This window comes from Bufo bufo, chromosome 3, assembly GCF_905171765.1.
Source record: "Bufo bufo chromosome 3, aBufBuf1.1, whole genome shotgun sequence".
Taxonomy (NCBI): Eukaryota; Metazoa; Chordata; class Amphibia; order Anura; family Bufonidae; genus Bufo; species Bufo bufo.
Genome location: NC_053391.1, coordinates 331,061,452 through 331,088,393, shown reverse-complemented (window position 1 = coordinate 331,088,393; position 26,942 = coordinate 331,061,452). Strand labels below are relative to the sequence as shown.

The window sequence follows — 26,942 nt, the reverse complement described above, 5'->3', positions numbered from 1 at the left end:
GGCAACTAAAGTAATAACTGGGGGGGCGTGGCTAGCAAGGCATGTAAGCGGTCGCACGCTGAGTGAGCTCCCGCTTTGACACGGTCATTTATCCTGAAAAACCCTCAAATTTGCAAAGAAATATGGCCTGAGCGATAAAGGATTGTTAGCTGGCACCAGCCTGAGTGTCTATCGAGCCGTTTATAGTGACCATGTCGAGAAAACGAGAAGGCAGAGGAATAGAAAAGGAACCCGAAGATGGCGCCGGAGCAGGCACTCCGAATCGGCGGGAACGCGCTACTGAAATGCAGAAGGAAGCGGCAGCGAAATTATGCCAGTATGCTCGCTCCTCACAGGCTTCCAGCAACAAGCGGCGTCCGGAGACTCAGGACCTTGCGTCCCTAGACCAGGGAGACGATTCAGAGCCTGAAGGGACGGAGTCTTCCACAATTGTGAGTAAGAGCGCCAACAGATTTGCAGCTCTACAGTTGAATAGTGAGGAGCCAGACCGGGAAGCCTGTGAATCAGACTCTGGGGAACCTACCCTCAAGGATGTAATGCATGCCATCTCTAAATGTGGCAAATCCCTCAATGCCCTGACGGTCCAGGTTGGCGCAATTAAGGAGGACATTTCTATCATAAGGCATGATTTTAAAAAAATTAGCAGAACGAACAACTGCCCTAGAAGATAGAATGGGGGATGTTGAAGATAAGGTGCAGCCTCTAAAGGGAGAATTAATAGAACATACCCGAATGTTGAGTGTGCTGTCTGCAAAGCAAGATGATATGGAGAATTGTTTGCGTTGGAACAACGTGCTCATAGTAGGAGTGCCGGAAAGGGTGGAAGGCAGAAATCCTACTGAATTTTTTGAAGCGTGGCTGAAAGAGCAGTTTGGACCCGAATCTCTGACACCGTTGTTTGCCGTTGAACGTGCCCATAGGGTGCCTACTAGGCCTCTGCCACCGGGGGCCCCTCCGAGAACAGTCCTGGCTAAGTTATTGCATTACAGAGATAGAGATATCTTGCTCCGTAAGGCCAGAGAAATGCCTGATATTTCTGTGGAGGGTCATAAAATCTCACTATACCCGGACTACTCTATGGAGGTCCAGAAAAGAAGAGCCCGGTTCCTGGACATAAAAAAAGCGGCTGAGAAGTCTGGGAGTCCCTTACTCCATGTTATACCCAGCCAAGCTGCTAGTGGTAGCCCTGAATACAACAAGTTTCTTATAGGATCCCAAGGAGGCGACAAAGTGGCTGGACAGAAATGAACGGCAGATCCGGTTGGAACAACAGCCTCCTGCTTGAGGGGCCTTATCCTCTTTTGTGCGGATGTCTGCTTAACTATAACTGTCTCTCCTATGCATATTTCTCTTTATTTTGGTACAATAAAAGAGAAACAGAAATGTCAGTCCTGTGTCCCAGAACACGGACAATTACTTGCGCTGCTGGTTCCAATGTAGTGTGGTGGGTATTCACACTCGAAAGTCATGCAATAAAAGGATTTGAAACCGCGCTGCTTGGGATCCAGTCGAACGCTACACAGGTGTAAGAATCAGGGTATTAGCCTCCGTCCTCCTATCTCAAGGGGTTCAATCCTCCTCTGACTGCCTCCTCTGTAGGATTAAATATGACCGGCATATAGTGAAGTACCCTCTTAGTTGTTATTAAAAAAAGGTTTTATTCTACTCACAAACAATGGTAGATAACAGGCATAATAAAATCAATTCGAACTCCTGCCCGACCCGGGTTTCGCTCTCTGACTTCCTCAGGGGCGACAACTGCGCATGTCCACAGCTGGGCCCTTTAACCACCTCCGGACCGCCTAACGCAGGATCGCGTTCCGGAGGTGGCAGCGCTGCGCACAGTCACGCATATACGCGTCATCTCGCGAGACGCGAGACTTCCTGTGAACGCGCGCACACAGGCGCGCGCGCTCACAGGAACGGAAGGTAAGAGAGTTGATCTCCAGCCTGCCAGCGGCGATCGTTCGCTGGCAGGCTGGAGATGTGTTTTTTTTAACCCCTAACAGGTATATTAGACGCTGTTTTGATAACAGCGTCTAATCTACCTGCTACCTGGTCCTCTGGTGGTCCCCTTTGTTTAGATCGACCACCAGAGGACACAGGTAGCTCAGTAAAGTAGCACCAAGCACCACTACACTACACTACACCCCCCCCCCCCGTCACTTATTAACCCCTTATTAGCCCCTGATCACCCCTAATCACCCCTGATCACCCCATATAGACTCCCTGATCACCCCCCTGTCATTGATTACCCCCCTGTCATTGATCAACCCCCTGTAAAGCTCCATTCAGACGTCCGCATGATTTTTACGGATCCACTGATAGATGGATCGGATCCGCAAAACGCATCCGGACGTCTGAATGAAGCCTTACAGGGGCATGATCAATGACTGTGGTGATCACCCCATATAGACTCCCTGATCACCCCCCTGTCATTGATTACCCCCCTGTCATTGATTACCCCCCTGTAAAGCTCCATTCAGATGTCCGCATGATTTTTACGGATGCACTGATACATGGATCGGATCCGCAAAACGCATCCGGTCGTCTGAATGAAGCCTTACAGGGGCATGATCAATGACTGTGGTGATCACCCCCCTGTCATTGATTACCCCCCTGTAAAGCTCCATTCAGATGTCCGCATGATTTTTACGGATGCACTGATAGATGGATCGGATCCGCAAAACGCATCCGGACGTCTGAATGAAGCCTTACAGGGGCATGATCAATGACTGTGGTGATCACCCCATATAGACTCCCTGATCACCCCCCTGTCATTGATTACACCCCTGTCATTGATCAACCCCCTGTAAAGCTCCATTCAGATGTCCGCATGATTTTTACGGATGCACTGATAGATGGATCGGATCCGCAAAACGCATCCGGACGTCTGAATGAAGCCTTACAGGGGCATGATCAATGACTGTGGTGATCACCCCATATAGACTCCCTGATCACCCCCCTGTAAAGCTCCATTCAGATGTCCGCATGATTTTTACGGATGCACTGATAGATGGATCCGATCCGCAAAACGCATCCGGACGTCTGAATGAAGCCTTACAGGGGCATGATCAATGACTGTGGTGATCACCCCCCTGTCATTGATTACCCCCCTGTAAGGCTCCATTCAGATGTCCGCATGATTTTTACGGATGCACTGATAGATGGATCGGATCCGCAAAACGCATCCGGACGTCTGAATGAAGCCTTACAGGGGCATGATCAATGACTGTGGTGATCACCCCATATAGACTCCCTGATCACCCCCCTGTCATTGATTACCCCCCTGTCATTGATTACCCCCCTGTAAAGCTCCATTCAGATGTCCGCATGATTTTTACGGATGCACTGATAGATGGATCGGATCCGCAAAACGCATCCGGACGTCTGAATGAAGCCTTACAGGGGCGTGATCAATGACTGTGGTGATCACCCCATATAGACTCCCTGATTACCCCCCTGTCATTGATTACCCCCCTGTAAAGCTCCATTCAGATGTCCGCATGATTTTTACGGATGCACTGATAGATGGATCGGATCCGCAAAACGCATCCGGACGTCTGAATGAAGCCTTACACGGGCGTGATCAATGACTGTGGTTATCACCCCATATAGACTCCCTGATCACCCCCCTGTCATTGATCACCCCCCTGTCATTGATCACCCCCCTGTCATTGATCACCCCTCTGTAAGGCTCCATTCAGATATTTTTTTGGCCCAAGTTAGCGGAATTTTTTTTTTTTTTTCTTACAAAGTCTCATATTCCACTAACTTGTGTCAAAAAATAAAATCTCACATGAACTCACCATACCCCTCACGGAATCCAAATGCGTAAAATTTTTTAGACATTTATATTCCAGACTTCTTCTCACGCTTTAGGGCCCCTAGAATGCCAGGGCAGTATAAATACCCCACATGTGACCCCATTCCGGAAAGAAGACACCCCCAGGTATTCCGTGAGGGGCATATTGAGTCCATGAAAGATTGAAATTTTTGTCCCAAGTTAGCGGAACGGGAGACTTTGTGAGAAAAAAATTAAAAATATCAATTTCCGCTAACTTGTGCCAAAAAAAAAAAATTTCTATGAACTCGCCATGCCCCTCATTGAATACCTTGGGGTGTCTTCTTTCCAAAATGGGGTCACATGTGGGGTATTTATACTGCCCTGGCATTCTAGGGGCCCCAAAGCGTGAGAAGAAGTCTGGTATCCAAATGTCTAAAAATGCCCTCCTAAAAGGAATTTGGGCACCTTTGCGCATCTAGGCTGCAAAAAAGTGTCACACATCTGGTATCGCCGTACTCAGGAGAAGTTGGGGAATGTGTTTTGGGGTGTCATTTTACATATACCCATGCTGGGTGAGAGAAATATCTTGGTCAAATGCCAACTTTGTATAAAAAAATGGGAAAAGTTGTCTTTTGCCAAGATATTTCTCTCACCCAGCATGGGTATATGTAAAATGACACCCCAAAACACATTCCCCAACTTCTCCTGAATACGGCGATACCACATGTGTGACACTTTTTTGCAGCCTAGGTGGGCAAAGGGGCCCATATTCCAAAGAGCACCTTTAGGATTTCACAGGTCATTTACCTACTTACCACACATTAGGGCCCCTGGAAAATGCCAGGGCAGTATAACTACCCCACAAGTGACCCCATTTTGGAAAGAAGACACCCCAAGGTATTCCGTGAGGGGCATGGCGAGTTCCTAGAATTTTTTATTTTTTGTCACAAGTTAGTGGAAAATGCTTATTTTTTTTTTTTTTTTTCATACAAAGTCTCATATTCCACTAACTTGTGACAAAAAATAAAAACTTCCATGAACTCACTATGCCCATCAGCGAATACCTTGGGGTCTCTTCTTTCCAAAATGGGGTCACTTGTGGGGTAGTTATACTGCCCTGGCATTCTAGGGGCCCAAATGTGTGGTAAGGAGTTTGAAATCAAATTCTGTAAAAAATGACCTGTGAAATCCGAAAGGTGCTCTTTTGAATATGGGCCCCTTTGCCCACCTCGGCTGCAAAAAAGTGTCACACATCTGGTATCTCCGTAATCGGGAGAAGTTGGGGAATGTGTTTTGGGGTGTCATTTTACATATACCCATGCTGGGTGAGAGAAATATCTTGGCAAAAGACAACTTTTCCCATTTTTTTATACAAAGTTGGCATTTGACCAAGATATTTATCTCACCCAGCATGGGTATATGTAAAAAGACACCCCAAAACACATTCCTCAACTTCTCCTGAATACAGAGATACCAGATGTGTGACACTTTTTTGCAGCCTAGGTGGGCAAAGGGGCCCACATTCCAAAGAGCACCTTTCGGATTTCACAGGTCATTTACCTACTTACCACACATTTGGGCCCCTAGAATGCCAGGGCAGTATAACTACCCCACAAGTGACCCCATTTTGGAAAGAAGAGACCCCAAGGTATTCGCTGATGGGCATAGTGAGTTCATGGAAGTTTTTATTTTTTGTCACAAGTTTGTGGAATATGAGACTTTGTATGAAAAAAAAAAAAAAAAAAAAAATCATCATTTTCCACTAACTTGTGACAAAAAATAAAAAATTCTAGGAACTCGCCATGCCCCTCACGGAATACCTTGGGGTGTCTTCTTTCCAAAATGGGGTCACTTGTGGGGTAGTTATACTGCCCTGGTATTCTAGGGGCCCAAATGTGTGGTAAGGAGTTTGAAATCAAATTCAGGAAAAAATGAGGAGTGAAATCCGAAAGGTGCTCTTTGGAATATGGGCCCCTTTGCCCACCTAGGCTGCAAAAAAGTGTCACACATCTGGTATCCCCGTACTCAGGAGAAGTTGAGGAATGTGTTTTGGGGTGTCTTTTTACATATACCCATGCTGGGTGAGATAAATATCTTGGTCAAATGACAACTTTGTATAAAAAAATGGGAAAAGTTGTCTTTTGCCAAGATATTTCTCTCACCCAGCATGGGTATATATAAAATGACACCCCAAAACACATTCCCCACCTTCTCCTGAGTACGGAGATACCAGATGTGTGACACTTTTTTGCAGCCTAGGTGGGCAAAGGGGCCCATATTCCAAAGAGCACCTTTCGGATTTCACAGGTCATTTTTTACAGAATTTGATTTCAAACTCCTTACCACACATTTGGGCCCCTAGAATGCCAGGGCAGTAGAACTACCCCACAAGTGACCCCATTTTGGAAAGAAGAGACCCCAAGGTATTCGCTGATGGGCATAGTGAGTTCATAGAACTTTTTATTTTTTGTCACAAGTTAGTGGAATATGAGACTTTGTAAGAAAAAAAAAAAAAAAATCATCTTTTTCCGCTAACTTGTGACAAAAAATAAAAAGTTCTATGAACTCACTATGCCCATCAGCGAATACCTTAGGGTGTGTACTTTCAGAAATGGGGTCATTTGTGGGGTGTTTGTACTGTCTGGGCATTGTAGAACCTCAGGAAACATGACAGGTGCTCAGAAAGTCAGAGCTGCTTCAAAAAGCGGAAATTCACATTTTTGTACCATAGTTTGTAAACGCTATAACTTTTACCCAAACCATTTTTTTTTTACCCAAACATTTTTTTTTTATCAAAGACATGTAGAACTATAAATTTAGAGCAAAATTTCTATATGGATGTCGTTTTTTTTGCAAAATTTTACAACTGAAAGTGAAAAATGTCATTTTTTTGCAAAAAAATCGTTAAATTTCGATTAATAACAAAAAAAGTAAAAATGTCAGCAGCAATGAAATACCACCAAATGAAAGCTCTATTAGTGAGAAGAAAAGGAGGTAAAATTCATTTGGGTGGTAAGTTGCATGACCGAGCAATAAACGGTGAAAGTAGTGTAGGTCAGAAGTGTAAAAAGTGGCCTGGTCTTTCAGGGTGTTTAAGCACTGGGGGCTGAGGTGGTTAAATAGCCCAATCACCCTTTCTCAAGCTGTGGGAGCCATAGCCCAATTAGCGTGTATTAAAACACATAAGTGAAATACAATACATTTAGCGTATCAATACTGTGACAAAGACATTTCACCAGAATACAAAATCAACCATACAAAATATATTCAAAATTATCAGAGGTCAGTTAGACCATTTTAAATAGTGCCTATGTTTTTCCTTATCATGTCGCCGCAGCCTTGTAATATATATAACCTCATCCATATATTTAATTATCCCTATTCCCTAGACCATATTCATATATTGGGTATATCTTCCTTTTCACCAACCTTTATTTCATAATTTTCAAGGGCCTCTTGATCAAAAATATTCATACTTATCTTATACCTTTCCTCCCGTGCTCACCTAAACTCCTCTCCACCCACTACTAGTCACGTTGTTCCACACAGAATCAACCCCACCCCTTCCCATTCATCAAGTTCTTATCACATGACCCGGCTATCCAATCAGCAGTCGGCCGAGGGCAACGCCTCCCAATGACGCTTCGTGGAAGGTCCTCAACACAAGGTAGAGACTTTCACTGGTTATTTCTCCCTGGATGTAATTTTCCACTTCATACCTCACACTAGACACGGCTTCAGGTCGAACTCAATGTTCAGACCGCTCGGTTGTAAGGTCCCCAGTTGGTAGATCCATTCTACTTCTTTTCGATTGATTTGCAACAGTGAGTCACCCCCTCGCCAGTGTGGTTTAACCACTTCCACCCCGGCAAACTTCAAACCCCGCGGGTTCTTCCCATGCATGAGTTTGAAGTGAGCTGACACACTGTGGCTCATCAATCCTCTCTTAATGTTCCCTATGTGTTCCTGGATCGTCACTTTTAATTTCCTTACTGTTCTACCTACGTATTGGAGTCCACAAGGGCACTCCAATACGTAGATCACACCCTCATTTTCACAGGAGCAGTTTCCTTTTATTCGAAAAGCTCCTCCATTTTTATTGGATACCATACAGTTCAGAGTTCTCATTCTTCCCTTTGTGTTCCGATTTCTACACCCAGTGCAGAAACCGCACCATGTGAACTTCCCTCCCTCTTTACCCCGTTTTTTCTCCACTGGGGGAATGGCACTATGCACTAACTTGGTTCTAATACTCGGAGCCTTTCTAAAAATAAATGAAGGGTTTTCAGGTATGATTTTCCCTAGTATTGGGTCATTTTTGAGCGTTCCCCAATTTTTTCTGACTGCTTTTTTGACAGTGTTGGACATTGAGCAATATCTTGTTATAAAGGAAAATCTATAATCCTTCTCACTCTTTTTCGCTTTCATTTTCCCCTTTTCTTCTTTTTTCTCCTTTTCTACATTCTGGATGCACGCATCCAGGCATTCTTCCTCATAACTTCGTTCAAGGAATCGATCTTTCAACACCTTACATTGCAACCTATAGTCCTCCACTGTAGTGCAGTTTCGGGCCATTCTTTTGAACTGCCCTTTTGGTATGTTTTTGAGCCATGGTTGATAATAGCAACTTTTCATGTCATATGAATTGACATCCGTCTCTTTAAAAAAGGAACTAGTCTTAAAGCTACCCGCCTCTATCCTTATACACAAATCCAGAAAATTAATGGAAACATTGCTGATTTCGCCCACAAACCGCAAGTTCCAATTATTATCATCAAGCTGGTGGATAAATGTCTCAAGTCCTTCCTTCTCTCCTTCCCACACTAGGAGGCAGTCATCGATGTATCTCCTCCAGACGATTAACCTCCCCCTGGGGGTATCTGCCCCTAGTGTGGGAAGGATGGTGGTCTCCTCCTATTTCCCCATAAAGATGTTGGCGAAACTGGGGGCGAATTTTGCCCCCATCGCCGTACCAACGCACTGTACGTAGTGGGTATCCCGAAACCAAAAATAATTATGTTCGAGGCAATACTCCAAACATTTTAAAATAAAATCCCCCTGTTGGTCACTAATTTTGGCGTCTTTTTTGATCCTGTTGGCTACCGCTTCTATACCGAGATCTTTAGGGATCACTGTATACAGCGATGCCACATCAACTGCACTACAGTGGAGGACTATAGGTTGCAATGTAAGGTGTTGAAAGATCGATTCCTTGAACGAGGTTATGAGGAAGAATGCCTGGATGCGTGCATCCAGAATGTAGAAAAGGAGAAAAAAGAAGAAAAGGGGAAAATGAAAGCGAAAAAGAGTGAGAAGGATTATAGATTTTTCTTTATAACAAGATATTGCTCAATGTCCAACACTGTCAAAAAAGCAGTCAGAAAAAATTGGGGAACGCTCAAAAATGACCCAATACTAGGGAAAATCTAAAAATTATTTTTAGAAAGGCTCCGAGTATTAGAACCAAGTTGGTGCATAGTGCCATTCCCCCAGTGGAGAAAAAATGTGGCAAAGAGGGAAGTTCACATGGTGCGGTTTCTGCACTGGGTGTAGAAATCGGAACACAAAGGGAAGAATGAGAACTCTGAACTGTATGGTATCCAATAAAAATGGAGGAGATTTTCGAATAAAAGGAAACTGCTCCTGTGAAAATGAGGGTGTGATCTACGTATTGGAGTGCCCTTGTGGACTCCAATACGTAGGTAGAACAGTAAGGAAATTAAAAGTGAGGATCCAGGAACACATAGGGAACATTAAGAGAGGATTGATGAGCCACAGTGTGTCAGCTCACTTCAAACTCATGCATGGGAAGAACCCGCAGGGTTTGAAGTTTGCCGGGATGGAAGTGGTTAAACCACACTGGCGAGGGGGTGACTTACTGTTGCAAATCAATCGAAAAGAAGTAGAATGGATCTACCAATTGGGGACCTTACAACCAAGTGGTCTGAACATTGAGTTCGACCTGAAGCCGTGTCTAGTGTGAGGTATGAAGTGGAAAATTACATCCAGGGAGAAATAACCAGTGAAAGTCTCTACCTTGTGTTGAGGACCTTCCACGAAGCGTCATTGGGAGGCGTTGCCCTCGGCCGACTGCTGATTGGATAGCCGGGTCATGTGATAAGAACTTGATGAATGGGAAGGGGTGGGGTTGATTCTGTGTGGAACAACGTGACTAGTAGTGGGTGGAGAGGGGTTTAGGTGAGCACGGGAGGAAAGGTATAAGATAAGTATGAATATTTTTGATCAAGAGGCCCTTGAAAAATATGAAATAAAGGTTGGTGAAAAGGAAGATATACCCAATATATGAATATGGTCTAGGGAATAGGGATAATTAAATATATGGATGAGGTTATATATATTACAAGGCTGCGGCGACATGATAAGGAAAAACATAGGCACTATTTAAAATGGTCTAACTGACCTCTGATAATTTTGAATATATTTTGTATGGTTGATTTTGTATTATGGTGAAATGTCTTTGTCACAGTATTGATACGCTAAATGTATTGTATTTCACTTATGTGTTTTAATACACGCTAATTGGGCTATGGCTCCCACAGCTTGAGAAAGGGTGATTGGGCTATTTAAAGGGCCCAGCTGTGGACATGCGCAGTTGTCGCCCCTGTGGAAGCCAGAGAGCGAAACCCGGGTCGGGCAGGAGTTCGAATTGATTTTATTATGCCTGTTATCTACCATTGTTTGTGAGTAGAATAAAACCTTTTTTTAATAACAACTAAGAGGGTACTTCACTATATGCCGGTCATATTTAATCCTACAGAGGAGGTGTCAGAGGAGGATTGAACCCCTTGAGATAGGAGGACGGAGGCTAATACCCTGATTCTTACACCTCTTTATTTTGGTATTTTTTGCACTGTTTTCATGTTAAATGCAATATAGAGAGGAAAGGAAATGAGAAATAGGGTAAAGGTTCATCTGTCTACTGCTGAATAGGAATAGGCATAATATGGGCTATAATAATTGTCAGGGAAGTGCTAGGTGGTTAACATCCTAGGGATAGCTCAGCTAATATGTCTCGTAAATATGAAGAGGGTGTTATATGTTATATTTAACATATGTTAAATATCCGGGTAAAGTGTGGGGTGTGGAATGGCAACCAACTATAACTGCAGTGTGTGTGGACGACCTTTCGTTAGCACATCAAATATTTCTAAGTTATTTCTAGCTGTGTTCTTTTCGCTGATACCGTTTATCAGCAGAGGATCACAACTGGCCTTGCTGACAGGTATAGTTTAGTCCCACTGGCCTAGTATATGGGCGTGTTGTGGGGCCTGTCGGAAAGACCAGTATATTGAAGAGTTCTTTCGTTTTTGCCACCAATTGGTAAGGTTTATGATGGGGAGGGGATTGGGAAAGGTTATTAGGCAGAGCGATTTCAGGCATGTGTGGATGCAAGGCTGGATGTGGATGTGTATGAAGTGGAATGTGGCGTGCCATCTTCCAGAGCGAAGAGAAAAGAAGGGCAGGGAACTAGGTTGTACTCAAAAAATGTGCAGAAGATGTGTATCCAGTACTAATGGCTAATTGCGTTCAATTTCTTAGCTGGAATGTGCGTGGGATTAAAGACACGGCCAAAAGGAGAGCTATCCTGGAGAGCATTCGGCCGCTACATCCTCTCATATGCTGCCTTCAAGAGACTCACCTGTTGCCGGAGCAGGTACAATTACTCAGGCCATCCTGGGTGGGGGTGGGATTTCACTCCACGTATTCTACATATGCTAGCGGGTCAGTATTTTAATTCATAAGAACATCCAGTTTTGCTGCCTCTCCAGCAAGGTGGATGATGACGGATGTTATGTATGCCTATATGGTACTTTGTACAACCAGTTGTGTGTTGTATGTGGAGTGTACATCCCACCACCATACTCCCCAATTGTAGTTAGAAAGATTTTATCTTTCATAGCAGATTTCCCTGGGGTTCCAGTTCTCATAATGGGGGATTTTAATAATGTAATATGCCCTAGTATGGATAGAATGGGGATGGAGGTGAAAGCCTCATCGGGAGATATACTCCGTTTGGTAGACTATTACAGGAGGTGTCTCTAATTGATATATGGAGAGAAAGAAACCCGCAGGTACAGCAATACTCATGCTGTTTTAGTTCATTTAGTTCGCTGTCTAGAATAGACTTTGCACTGGTGAACAAGGAAATGGGAAGCTTAGTACAAGATATTACATACCTTGCCAGGCGGCTGACGGATCATTCTCCATTATTGGTGTCCGCTACCTTTATACCCCCTAGAATAGGGAATGGTAAGTCATGGACGTTTAACCCTTTCTGGTTACCTTTATTAGCAGACGTGGGTAGTATCAAGGAGCAACTGGAAGAGTTTTTTAGGACCAATTTGCCTACAACTTCACGACTGATAGTATGGGACACTATGAAAGCTTATATGAGAGGACTACTTATAGCACAGGTGAACAGGAAAAAAAGTGAAACTAGAGCTAAGGTACAGGCATTAACGCGAGCAATGGAAGCGGCTGTAGCTAAATATGTTGATCAACCTATTGAAAGGCATAGGGTGTTATGGGAAGAGGCACAAAAGGAGCTTAATGATAGGCTATTGCTTAACGCTAGAAATAAACAGTTCTTCCAGAAACAAGTATATTATAAAGAGGGAGAAAAGACAGGAAGAATGTTGGCCATGGTGTCTAGAGCACAACGTTCTTCCGGTTATATAGCGGCTCTTAAGAATACATCTGGGGTTCAATGTAATGCTCCGGAACAGATACTGGGGATTATGAAGGAGTTCTAATCGAACTTATATGCTTCCCGATTAACAGCTTCAGATGCAGAGATAGATTAATTTCTTATGGGTCTGCAATTGCCGGCACTCACAATTGAACAGCGTGCTACATTAGACTCTCCTATAACAGTCACTGAGATGGAGATAGCGTTATCAAGTATGTCCAATAATAAGGCTACAGGAAGTGATGGGCTGCCAGTGGAGATCTACAGGCGGTTTGCCTCAGTGATGCTGCCTCAGTTATTAGAGGTTATTAAGGAGGCAAAGATACAGGAAAAACTGCCCCCCCAGCATGACTGAGGCGACGATTGTGGTCCTACCGAAACCGGGTAAAGATATATTGGAGGCTGAGTCTTATAGGCCTATTTCATTACTCCAGGTGGATGTTAAGATTCTTGCTAAAGTACTGGCCAATCGGTTGAACACAATTATCTCTAAGCTTATTCACCCGGATCAGGCCGGCTTTATGCCAAATATGTCTACAGCGGTTAACATTAGACGCCTTTTCCTAAACATTCAAGGGCAGGTTGACACTCCGGATGCGGCGGTCGCATCTCTTGATGCGGCCAAAGCATTTGATAGTGTGGAATGGAGATATTTGTGGAAAGTACTGCAGAAAATGGGGTTTGGCGGTGCATTTATAGGATGGATACAACTCCTTTATAAGGGCCCATCAGCTAAAATAAGAGTTAATGGTAATCTTTCAGATAGCTTTGTACTACACAGGGGACGAGGCAAGTCTGCCCTCTGTCACCTTTGCTGTTCGCGATTGCAGTTGAACCACTAGCGGAGGCTATTCGAACTTCAGAGGGGATTAAGGGCTTCACGTATGGTACCCTGACAGAGAAAGTAGCTTTATATGCAGATGACCTGTTATTATTTCTGGATAATTGGACAGTGTCCCTTCCGGCAGCTATGGAGGTGATTGATAGATTTGGGAATATGTCAGGTCTATGCATCAACTGGTCGAAATCAGTGCTGATGCCTCTGAAGGGAGATAATAGTCAGGTCAGCTCATGTGTTGAAGGATTACGGGTTGTTCAGTCTTTTAAATACCTGGGCATCCAGATTTCATGCAACGATTCAGATTTTGAAAAACTGAACATCACCCCCTTGTTACAAAAATTTAAACAGAAGGTGAATGCCTTGATAGAACTAACCTAATCAAAATGATAATGATGCCTCAGCTGTTGTACCTGTTGCATAATTCTCCAGTATGGCTTCCTTTGAGATTCTTTTATGTGGTCAATGCAATATTTAGAGACCTTATCTGGAAGAATGGCACACCCCGCATTAAACTAGCGACTTTATGTAGACCCAAAACTAATGGAGGTCTGGGAGTTCCGGATCCATGGATGTATTATCTGGCAGCACAATTGCAGCATATGAGGGGATGGGAGTCGACGGATGAATTGGGCACAGCCAGCAGAATTGTTCAGGCTATGGTGAGAAGTGATAACTTGAGGGCATCTCTGGAGGATGGCACGTTTCACAAAATGGGTAGTACATATAGGATACTGCGCTCCATCCATAACACGTGGTGGAAAGCTAGGGAGGTTATGGGCATACAGGGATATTCTGATCTCACTCATATCTGGCCGAATTTCATGTATAAAGAAGTAAATAAAGTTAATGGAGTTCAGGTATGGGAAGAAAAAGGGCTTAAATATATGAGACAGCTGTTTGATAATAATATCCTTAAAGAATATACTCAGTTACAGCAGGAATTTGAGTTGCAGAAGTCACAATTTTATTTATTCTTGCAACTTAGACACGCACTGCGAGCCCAAGAACAGGTAGTTGTAGTGCGTCCTGCACAGAAAAACTCAGTAATAGACTTGGTAAAGTCTAGTGGAGGTACATCAGGAGTCATCTCGTTGAACTATGCCTGTCTTATGGAAGCACAGTTTAAAAAGCAGGAGTTTACGCTATATGAGAAATGGAGGAAGGATGCTCCGGATTTAACGGAGGAGCAATGGGATACTGTCCTAGAAGAATTTACTCAGGTAGCGGTAAGTGAGGCTCATAGGGTGTCTCAACTCCTGTTGGTGCATCGCGTATATAAAACACCAGTCCTTTTGAAGAAAATAGGGTACAGAATAGATGATTGTTGTCCGAGATGTGATGTGGCGAATGCGGACCTCATTCACTTAATGTGGAACTGCCCCAGACTAAGGAGATACTGGAAGGGAGTGGAAGAAATAGTAAGGAATGTATTCGAAGTTAGAATTGACATGTAGATTGTGACCTGCATATTGGGATGTGTGGAATTGTCTGAAGTAGCGCCTGAGAAAAGACTGGCTATCCTTCGAGTGCTGTATCAGGCGAGAAAGGTGATAGCGTTTCATTGGTTGGATAGACAGCCGCCATCGGTGAGTGAACTGGAAAATAAAGTACATATGCTGATACGCCTTGAAAAATTTGTCTATCATAAAAGAAACGGTCTTAAAAAATTTGAGAAAATCTGGTCACTATGGATTCAACATTATAATATCCAAGTGTAAGGGAATGGGAATGAGTGTGAATGGGGGTATGAAAGAGATTACTGAAAGGGATAAAAGGAAGTACTCTAGGAATATCTGAGGTGATTTGATTGAAATAGTTGCCTCAAGGGGCTTTTGAAATGTATACACAATCTATCATGTTATTAGGTCTGTATGTACATGATTAATGTATATTATAGTTCAAAATACGGATCTATACTGCAATGTAATCCTGTATCGAGCTTTGTGATATTGCTTTGCTAACATGCCGGACCTTGTTATTATGGGACTTTGTTAGATTGCTCTTGCCTTGAAAGGTTTTGTGGGAAGGGGTGGAAGGGGTGGGGGGGATTTTTAAGATGTCATAACATCTCTTGTTTTGAAAATATTTAATAAAAATTATCTGATTAAAAAAAAAAAAAGTAATAACTGGAATCAGTGGACTACAGCACCCTGGAGCTCTCTGCCTGAGGAGGTGGTGATGGTAAGTTCACTAAAAGAGTTCAGGAGGGGCCTGGATGTATTTCTGGAGTGTAATAATATTACAGGTAATAGCTACTAGAGAGGGGTCGTTGATCCAGGGAGTTATTCTGATTGGAGTCGGGAAGGAATTTTCTTCCCCTTAAATGGGGAAAATTGGCTTCTACCTCACAGTTTGTTTTTTTGCCTTTCTCTGGATCAACTTGCAGGATGACAGGCCGAACTGGATGGACAAATGTCATTTTTTGGCTTTATATACTATGTTAGCCCTTATACTGTCAATACGTTTTGCTTCATAAGTATGTGCATTTCAAATAAGGTAGTGAATGTCCTTTATTTTACATCTACAGGGGAAGTAAACTGGGTAGAAGAAATCTGCAAGGAATCATTGGCCGAATCCACTTGAGTTAGGATACTTTCACACTCGGGTTTGGTGCGGATCAGTCATGGATCTGCACAGACGATCCGTTCAGATAATACAACCATCTGCATCCGTTCAGAGCGGATCCTTTTGTATTATCTGTAACATAGCCAAGACGGATCCGTCTTGAACACCGTTGAATGTCAATGGAGGACTGATCCGTTTTCTATTGTGCCAGATTGTGTCATAGAAAATGGATCCGTCCCTATTGACTTACATTGTGTGTCAGGACGGATCCGTTTGGCTCAGTGTCGTCAGACGGACAACAAAACGCTGCAGGCAGCGTTATTGTGTCCGCCTCCAAAGCGGAATGGAGACGGAACGGAGGCAAACTGATGCATTCTGAGCGGATCCTTTTCCATTCAGAATGCATTAGGGCAAAACTGCTCAGTTTTGGACCGCTTGTGAGATCCCTGAACGGATCTCACAGACAGAAAGCCAAAACGCCAGTGTGAAAGTAGACTTACATGCGGATTTTAGTGTAAATTTTCCACCAATTTTACCCAATGCAGTGAAATCCGCTGTAAAAATCTACAAGGTACATTTACATACTACAGATTTCTGCACACATTTGTTTCACAGCAAGTAGATGGGATCTGTTCAACTCTCATCCACCTTGATGCTACTGTAACACACTGCAGATGTTCTGCTCACAAAATCCAGACTGAAAATCTGCAGTGTCTGTGCCACATGAGAACATACCCTTAAATCCAGCACTTTATGGTCCAGAAAACCATAAATACACCTTCAGGAATAGAAAAAATGAAAATAATCCCAGTTCTCTGGTGACTCATGAGATTTTGAACACAAAGGGGGAAACTCACCTTTTGCTGTGTTTTTGCTGTCAGTTTTAAAGGCCTCTTTACACTGGCTGAATCTTGGGGCAGATCATTATTAACAACGCGATAATCTGCCAGTGTAAGGCTTCTTTCACATGAGCGTGACGGATAAGGTCTGGATGCGTTCAGTGAAACTCGCACCATTTTGCAAGCAAGTTCAGTCAGTTTTGTCTGCAATTGCGTTAATTTTTTTTCTGCGCGGGTGCAATGCGTTTTGATGCGTTTTTCACGCGTGTGATAAAAAAACGGAAGGTTTACAAACAACATCTAGCAACCATCAGTGAAAAATGCATTGTATCCGGACTTGCTTCCGGATGCAATGCGTTTTTCACTGAAGCCCCATTCACTTCTATGGGGCCAGAGCTGCGTAAAAAACGCAGAATATAGAACATGCTGCGTATTTCACGCAACGCAGAACTGATGCGTGAAAAAAAAAACGCTCATGTACACAGACACATTGAAATGAATGGATCAGGATTCAGTGCGGAAGCTATGCGTTCACGTCATGCATTGCACCCACGCGGAAAACTCACTCGTGTGGAAGGGGCCTAAAGGTGCTGGAGATTACCCTATCAACTCGCTCATCTGGTAATAGAATCGCTGGTGCGGTGACCTAAATCATCTTATGTCAGCAGCAGATCGTGCCATCCAAACAGCACTCTGCTGCCGGCAAATAATGATTCAGTATGGGGATGAGCAATGGCCTTATCGATCACTGCTCCCCATACTGTGGAGGAGATCGCTGCATGTAATAGCAGTGGTCTCCTCCACTGATGAGTAGGCGATTGTCGAGAAGGAACGATTCCTTAGCCGACAATCGTCTGCTCAATTCAGCAATATAAAAGGCGCCTTTGGTTTGTGTTGCTTGTGCCAAATTAATGAAGTAACACTCCGTTTTATTACATTTGGCGCAAGTGTGATGTGGTTTAGCTGCTGTCCATGACAGTATGCCAGGGGATTGCCTGTCGTGAAAATGCAACTTTTTAAAATGTAGCACATCATAAATGAGACATAAATGTGCTCTAATCTCTAATCATGACCAACTTTTTAATCCACTTTTGAAAGTGCCGAAGCTCATCAAATGTCCAAAATTACTCCAAAAGTTCAAGCTTGTGACATTTGTACGCCATGGCAGATTTGAGAAATGTCTCCCAAAGTCTGATTGATAGTTCTAAATTTCCAATAATCTGGCACTACCGCAGGATGACCTTATACTAGAACTCAACAAAACACAGTCAACTTTAGGAGCCAGTTAGACTGACCCCTAAAGTATGGCCTATCAAGTTTTTGGCATAATGGCTCCAGGCACCTATGACTTGTTGAGTCCTGAAGGTATCACAGGTAAGGTAGAGCTGTCATGAAGCCTGAGTACAGAATGGTTGTATGCTTTATCTCCTTATCACCATGGTATATTTAATGGTAGGGAGATGGAGCAGAAAGGAATTTGTGCAGCTTATCCCACACAACTGCTGAAGAAACAAGGAAAATGTTAAAGCCCCCACTTACTCTTCTTCCTCATCATTCATGAATAAGTTAAGTCGGAAGCTGTGGTCAGTACTAGAGGGTTTCTTTAACTCCAAACCACCAAGAAGCTGGGCAAGGAGATTCAGTTCTTCTTTAGCCAGAGGATTTGGCACCACATTTTCCTGAAAAGGCCAAACTAAAATGAACTTACATGCAAACAATTACAGAAGACAAAGCAAAGTTATGCTACTGAACATGGCCCATTATGTGATTTTCTGGTTTGATCTGTCAAAATATAGCAAAACACCATTTTGGTAGCCTCTGAGAAGTTCCATTCACTGGCATCTTGGGATCTTTTTTCCCAGGGGGGTGGAAATAAAAAATAATAATACTTGTCGAAGGACTAAAGCGGGGACTCGATCTACTTGTCCTTATACAAAAACATTTTTTAAATCAAAACCATATTTCAATCCACCGCCACGCTTCCTTATGCAGGGAGGTGGCTGGCTTGTGTTCCATTCTTTGTGGTGTGAAATGACTCTAAGTTTAGTCCGCGTTCACACCAGATGATTCTGTCCAGAATGCACTACATCGCGGCCGGCTCACTATGTTGTGGGGTAGGAGGGGGCGTGACGATCCATTGAAGTGAATGGCACCGTAGCCGCAGGCGATCGGATGCACGGGATCGCAAGGCACAATTATGCCTGAGGTCCGGTCAAAATGCTACTTGGACTGGACCGCAGGCATAATGTGCCTTGCGATCCTGTGCAGCCGATCGCATTGCAGCCGTTGGGCATGGTTATGGTGCCAATCACTTCAACAGACCACTTCGCCCCCTCCTACCCCACAATATAGTTAGCCGGCCGCAGTGCAGTCTGGACAGAATCAGGCCGGAACGCACTGCCTGGTGTGAACGAGGCCTTAATGTGATCACAGCAATTAGTTTAGTGCACACTCTTGCTCTTAGCACATTACTACCCGTACCTCTAGGTGGTTTAGGCAAATGAGCTGCTGATGTGGCATGGAAAGGACCATGCCTTCCCAGTTTGACAACACCTGCAGAAAGGGGTCCTCTGAGGGATGCTGGCAGAGGAGAGTTCTATCAATGCCCCTGGCTCTGTAAGGGCTCTGTCACTGCTCCTCCCCCCGAGCCGGAGACTTGACAGAACCTTTCATTGCTCCACCCCTCCAGCTCTGTCATTTCTTCTTCCCCACGCTGTCACTACACCACGCCCCCCCCCCCCCCCCGCTCTGTCACCGCGGCTGCGTCACTGCTCTACGCCCACTGCTCGGTCCCCGCTGCTCCACGCCCCCAGCTCGTCGCTGATCCACTGCCAGCTCGTCGCTGATCCAAAGCCATCTCAGCCCTGCTACTTGCCCGCAGTAGGGCTAAGCTACTGAACAAACTTACCTGCCCGGCGCCCGGAACTGCATGTCCCAGAGCGATACGATTTCCACACCCTGAATTTCTTAGAATTCTAATTACAGCAACATTCATACAAATGCCCGTGTGATCACTGCCTCGTGTAAAGGTTACGTACAGTAGGTCACAGGTATCTTCCTGCAGAACCCCAAATCCCGGTTTGGTGGGCAGCAGATCAGCCGGTGTCAACAGGGATGTGGGGTCAACAAACAATGAATCTGTATAAGGACAAGCGACCACAGCAGGGGGTGATTGTCGCATGTTGCTTTACTGCAGCTGAACAGTGGGAACCGACCTGTGTGAATGATTCTCTAAGACTTAGGGCTAATAGCAATCAAATCCCTCACATTCCTAAATGATATTACCTTGGTGTGTGATGCGGAGCTTTTTAAGGTTCCAGACATGTGAGTCTCCACAGAGCGGCTTACACTGTACCTGCCAACACATATCACATTAAACTTGACTTTACATATCTTCTTTTTTTATGGTCACTTTAACCCATTAATTGCCATCTACTGTTTTTTTTTTATATAGGGCAGTGCAGGTTCCAAGTTTTCAGCAACATCCTTTGGCATCAGTGCATTAATAATCCGCCAAACTGGCGGGAGCAGGTCGGGTCCTGGACCCTGAGGCAAAGATTGAACGGGTTTATAATAACATATCTTTATTATAATGTCTCAGTAAAATATAGGGGTATCTACCCAAACTGCACAAAGCAGCTGATTGAACCGTCACTGATTTATGGGACCACCATCATAATACCACACTGGTGAAGGTGGAACTGCACTGGAGCAGAATGAACGGTGGGTCCCACAAACTAAAACCCCCCAACACTAGGGGGCAAATCACCACAGGGTCCTAGGTGTGAGACCTGGATATCTGGTACCAAGTGTAGCACCAGATATCACTACTAACAGAGGATGGATTAGGCAGTGGCTGAGTGACAGACAACAGAGGGTTGTAGTCAATGGAGAACATTCAAAACAAGGTCATGTTACCAGTGGGGTTCCACAGGGATCTGTACTGGGACCAATTTTGTTTAATATCTTCATAAGTGATATTGCAAAAGGCCTCGATGGGAAGGTTTGTCTTTTTGCTGATGACACAAAGATATGTAACAGGGTTGATGTTCCTGGAGGGAAACGCCAAATGGAAAAGGATTTAGGAAAACTAGAAGAATGGTCAGAACTCTGGCAACTGAAATTTAATGTGGATAAGTGCAAGATAATGCACCTGGTGCGTAAAAACCCAAGGGCAGAATATAGAATATTTGACACAGTCCTGACCTCAGTATCTGAGGAAAGGGATTTAGGAGTAATTATTTCAGAAGACTTAAAGGTGGGAAGACAATGTAATAGAGCAGCACGAAATGCCAGCAGAATGCTTGGATGTATAGGGAGAGGTATAAGCAGTAGAAAGAGTGAAGTGCTTATGCCGCTGTACAGAACACTGGTGAGACCTCACTTGGAGTATTGTGCGCAGTACTGGAGGCCATATCTCCAGAAGGATATAGATACTCTAGAGAGAGTTCAGAGAAGAGCTACTAAACTAGTACATGGATTGCAGGATAAAACTTACCAGGAAAGGTTAAAGGACCTTAATATGTATAGCTTGGAAGAAAGACGAGACAGAGGGGATATGATAGAAACTTTTAAATACATAAAGGGAATCAACAAGGTAAAAGAGGAAAGAATATTTAAAAGAAGAAAAACTACCACAAGAGGACACAGTTTTAAATTAGAGGGGCAAAGGTTTAAAAGTAATATAAGGAAGTATTACTTTACTGAGAGAGTAGTGGATGCATGGAATAGCCTTCCTGCAGAAGTGGTAGCTGCAAATACAGTGAAGGGGTTTAAGCATGCATGGGATAGGCATAAGGCTATCCTTCATATAAGATAAGGGCCGGGGGCTATCCATAGTATTCAGATCTATTGGGCAGACTAGATGGGCCAAATGGTTCTTATCTGCCGACACATTCTATGTTTCTATGTCAGCGCGCAGACATCCACTGCACTGACACAATACAGGTGCAGGACTGAGACAGGGTAAGAGCCGCTGACTCCGATAAACATCCATATCAGAGGCTGTGGGCTCCATTTACGGTGCATGTTGCTCCTGATGAAGTGCACATTTAGTGCATGGAAACGCGTTGAGCACTAACTATATAGGACAGTGTCAGGGGAATCGGTGCTCTTGACACACCAGTCGGAGTCAGCGGCTCTTACCCTGTCTCAGTCCTGGACCTGTATGGTGTCAGTGCAGTGGATGTCTGCGCGCTGACATCCACTGTTAGTAGTGATATCTGGTGCTACACTCGGTACCAGATATCCAGGTCTCACACCTAGGACCCTGTGGTGATTTGCCCCCTAGTGTTGGTGGGTTTTAGTTTGTGGGACCTACCGTTCATTCTGTTACAGTGCAGTTCCACCTTCACCAGTGTGGTATTATGATGGTGGTCCCATAAATCACTGACGGTTCAATCAGCTGCTTTGTGCAGTTTGGGTAGATACCCCTATATTTTACTGAGACATTATAATAAAGATTTGTTATTTTGTTTTAGCGTCCTTCCCCATATATATATATTTATGAGAAGAGCAATACGCATGAATAGAAACGCTAATGTCCCCCTGGCATAAGCAGACCCAGATCAACTCTGAGAAAGACTAATGTCATGTCAGGGGATGGTTTTTTAAATGTAACTTGGACTCCTATGGATGGTTCATTTACATACATGGCAAAGGTATGCGGTAGGATGTTTCGGCAGAAGAACAGCCTGCCGAAGTTCACCAGATCCGGCCTAGCTGGATACTGCCGTTCACCACCACAAGTCCTTTGACTATAATGGGATCCGGAGGGATCAGCCAGTTTTCAGGATGAGCGTCAGGTCCCGGCCAGACTAAGGCCGCATGCACACGACCGTGGTGTGTTTTGCAGTCCGCAAATTGCAGATCCGCAAAACACGGATGGCGTCCGTGCGCGTTCCGCAATTTGCGGAACGGCACGGACAGCCTTTAATATAAATGCCTATTCTTGTCCGCAAAGCGCGGAAAAGAATAGGACATGGTATATTTTATTAGCGGGGCCGCGAAACGGAGCAACGGATGTGGACAGCACACTGAGTGCTGTCTGCATCTTTTGCGGACCCATTGAAGTGAATGGGTCCACATCCGAGCCGCCAAAACGGCGGCTCGGATGCGGACCCAAACCATGGCCGTGTGCATGAGGCCTAAAACTGATGAAAGCCTTACAGTGGAAAATGGAAACATTTAAATAAAAAAAATAATAAAAGCTAAAGTGTGAAAGCCTCTGCAGGTCTTTAATGACCACTTGGAGGATATTTTATGTAACAAAAATATATACATCCAAAAGTTAAAAAATAAAATAAAATAAATAACATGGAAAAAAACTGATAATATGACAATAGCTGCCCATTCACCTGAGACTATATAAATATCAAAACAGACAAACTACAATAGGTAACCTATTTTAACGTACTTTGATGTCAAATTAGAAATTTATAAATAAAAAAAAAAATTTTTTTTTACACCTTACTCTAAATAAAATAAAAATATACATATTTCTTTAAAAAGAAATTAAACAGACCTTTTTGTCATGAAAAAAGCAGCACAGAAATGAATCTGGCAGTCTAAAGCCTCATTCACATGTCAGTGCTCCACAGACGTGTGCTGTACGTGTTCTCCACGGACAGCACACGTACCCATTTTAATGTGTGTATTCAGACATCAGTGTTCTAGCACCGTTCGTGGGTCCGTGTTTTTAGTATGGCTGCATGCTCTATTTTCACGGAACCATCACGCCCATTATAGTCTATGGGTCAGTAAAAGCCACAGATGCAACATGGATGCCATCCGTGTTGCATCCGTGTTTCACAAATCATTAGGAAGAGATGCTTTGAAAAAGATTTTTCAGCTGTGCAGTGTCAGTGAAACACGGATGGCAAAAAACGGACACACCGACCTAACACGAATCCTTCATCGAAATCTTCACGGATGCATCACTGACCACCTTCTCACGGATTTGAGCACGGACGTGTGAATGAGGCTTATCACATAGATAGGGCCATTAACCACTTGTGTAAAAACAGTAAAAGGTGTCTGGCCATTAAGGGATTAACATGACTAGTTATTTCCTGTGGATCACACTGCGAATGATAGAGCTGCTATGCAAATAAGTACTTACATATTTGTTCCAAGTTTGAGAACTCGGTCACCAAAAAGATCATAAGACCCTTCCCGCAGTGGACTGACATAATTTCCACCATTCTGAAACTCCACTGTCTTCACCTCCTCTTCTTTAAAGTTGAATATCCTAGAGTCAGCAAATGGACAGGTAAATGAATGATGGGAAGAATAGCGACCTAAAAATCACAACACCTATTCATTTGCCATATTATGGGTATTCCAGTTTCATAAAATTCATGACTTAGTCTCGGGTTGGTCATCAATTTTAGATTGGTGGCAGTCTGAATCTCGGCACCTCCATCAATCGGCCGCTTGAAGGGGCTGCGGCGGTAGTGCAAGAGCTGCGTTCTCTTCAGTGTTTACCTGCATGCTGTCTGCATTGTAGCGTCGCTGCAGTGTAATAACTATTTGTCCCTTCCAAGTGAACGGGAGAGGAAGCTGTAATTACTGCACCGATGCTATAATGTAGATGGTGTGCAGGTAAATACTGAACAGAATGCAGCTCTTGCACTAGCGCCGCAGCCCCTTCAGTGGAGGTGTCAAAAGTCAGACCGCCACTCGTCTTATCCTGAGAATAGGTCATCAATATCATGGAACCGGAATACCACTTTAAGCTATAAGGAGATCAGAGGGGATCCCCAAATCTGGATCTCTCTCTATGAACCATAAATTACCCAGTTCATTGATCCATGATATGATCAACCATTCACTTGAGACCATTGCTGGAAAAATGAATGTCCAGGCACAGCTTTCTCCAGCAATAATCATTGTAACCAAAATAATAGAAAATATCGGTCAGTGCTCACCTTATTAGCCCAGGTACCTCAGTGCCCCAAGGAACGGGACCAGATGTTGGCAGAACAAAACGCCCATTAGAGTTTTGGACTTTGTCTTTTAAGAAAATAGAAACCTACAAAAAAATTTGAATGGTATAAAAACCTGTTAGGGCCCATTCACACGTCTGTAGTGTATTGCAGATCCGCAATACACCCGGCCGGCATCCCCCATAGAACTGCCTATTCTTGTCCGCAATTGCGGACAAGAATAGGACATGTTCTTTTTTTTCGGGAGCCGCGGACCGGAGCTCAGGAAATGCAGATGCGGACAGCACACTGTGTGCTGTCCGCATATCTCCCGACCCCATAGAGAATGAATAGGTCCGCACCCGTTCCGCAAAATTGCGGAACGGATGCGGACCCATTTGCGGACGTGTAAATGGTGCCTTAAAATACACAGGCATGATACAAAAAAACAGTCTTTTGAGTTTGCAAAACACAATAGCAATGTAACTATTCTTGTATCTTGTGGTTAAAAGACTAAGACATATCAGCACTGACCATGAATGGCCCACTATTAGTCCTTACCCTAATGTGCATGTCCTGGAAGAAGATCAGCAAAGTTTGCCTAACAAGCTGAAACTCACCAGCAGGAAGACAGTTATACATCTGGAAGGAAGAAGAGCACATTCAGTAATTTCCTGGTGTGAATTATGTAACACGTATAGCAACTAATGGAAATCTCTGATATACAGCAGTTCATTCATTTCAAAAAGTGGAATATCAGGGTGGTTTCACACTACGTCTGTTTTTCAGAACCGCTAGATTTTTTACCGCATTTTTTGGGGGAGCAAAAATCACTGCCCCGGCTTACTAATGTGAGTGCACCTTAGATTTTGGTGTAAATTATGCTTAAAAGTGGCGCAATTTGGCTCATCTAAGATTAGAAAAGGTTTCTGCTCCTAGTCTGAAAAAGGGACAGGGTCTTGATCTCCCTGCACTGGCACTGGAGTAAGATGCACCTAATTTATGAAGAAGCATCTGCCTCTTTATAAATTAAGTGCATCTCTGCTGTGCCATGCACTAGATACTGGTCTACGCAAGCTAGGGGCTCGCAAAGACTTCAGTTATAACTTTTGCCAGGCCGTGGGAAGCCCTGCCCCTTTCTTGCCACATTGGAAAAGTCTAGAGAAATCTAAAAAGTCACAAATTATGGTGTATGCCATAAAGTGCGCGTTTTTTACATAACAACTATGGCTCTTTAACAAATGTCCCTCAGAGTCACATAAAAGTGTCTATCCCTGCCCTTGATTCATGATCCAGGTTGAGACCCTGTGATGAATCTTTTGCAGGTCTAGACAGCCTGTCTAAGTGTACGCCATGTACAGGATTAGTAAATCTGCCCCACTGTGACCAGTTGTTACATGCTCGCCATTATGAAATTATAAATGCCCTATAAACACAGCTTTTTTTGTAGTGTAATTTTAAGTTACCTAGTGTTTTTTTGCTCTTTGATTTCACAGCATGTTCTGGGTGTGGTGTGTTTTTCCAGACATTTAGGCCTCATGCACACGACCGTTGTGTGCATCCGTGGCCGTTGTTCCATTTTCCGTGATTTTCTGCGGACCCATTGACTTTCAATGGGTCCGTTGAAAACTCGGAAAATGCACCGTTGTTCATCCGCGGCCGTGATCCGTGTTTCCTGTCCGTCAAAAAAATAGGACCTGTCCTATTTTTTGGACGGACAACGGTTCACGAACCCATTCAAGTCAATGGGTCCGTGAAAAAACACGGATGCACACAAGATTGGCATCCGCATCCGTGATCCGTGGCCGTTGGCAACTTTCACACAGACGGATCGCAGATCCGTCTGCATAAAAGCTTTTTCAGATATGAGTTTTCACTTCGTGAAAACTCATATCCGACAGTATATTCTAACACAGAGGCGTTCCCATAGTGATGGGGACGCTTCAAGTTAGAATATACTGAGAACTGCGTACATGACTGCCCCCTTCTGCCTGGCAGCACCCGATCTTTTACAGGGGGCTGTGATCCGCACAATTAACCCCTCAGGTGCCGCAACTAAAGGGTTAATTGTGCGTATCATAGCCCCCTGTAAGAGATCAGGTGCTGCCAGGCAGGAGGGGGCAGACCCCCTCCCTCCCCAATATTATATTTATTCGTGGCCAGTGCGGCCTCCCCTCCCCCCCCCCCCAGTTAAAATCACGTTCCGAATCCCCCATCATTGGTGGCCAGTGCGGCCTCACATCTCCCCCCCCCCCTTATTAAAATCACGTTCAGA

At 44.1% G+C, this 26,942-nt stretch overlaps 1 protein-coding gene across 2 annotated transcripts in view; it reads right to left on the bottom strand.

The window, feature by feature from the left end:
- OSCP1 (organic solute carrier partner 1) overlaps nucleotides 1–26,942 on the bottom strand; it is a 75,825-nt gene that overhangs the window by 11,835 nt on the left and 37,048 nt on the right. For both annotated transcript variants that reach the window (XM_040424418.1, XM_040424419.1), the window contains 5 exons: nucleotides 25,229–25,309; nucleotides 24,671–24,774; nucleotides 23,863–23,991; nucleotides 20,028–20,097; nucleotides 18,282–18,421 (listed from right to left, as the gene is read on the bottom strand). In XM_040424418.1, the coding sequence (XP_040280352.1) occupies nucleotides 18,282–18,421; nucleotides 20,028–20,097; nucleotides 23,863–23,991; nucleotides 24,671–24,774; nucleotides 25,229–25,309 (524 nt within the window). The remainder of the gene's footprint in view (nucleotides 1–18,281; nucleotides 18,422–20,027; nucleotides 20,098–23,862; nucleotides 23,992–24,670; nucleotides 24,775–25,228; nucleotides 25,310–26,942) is intronic.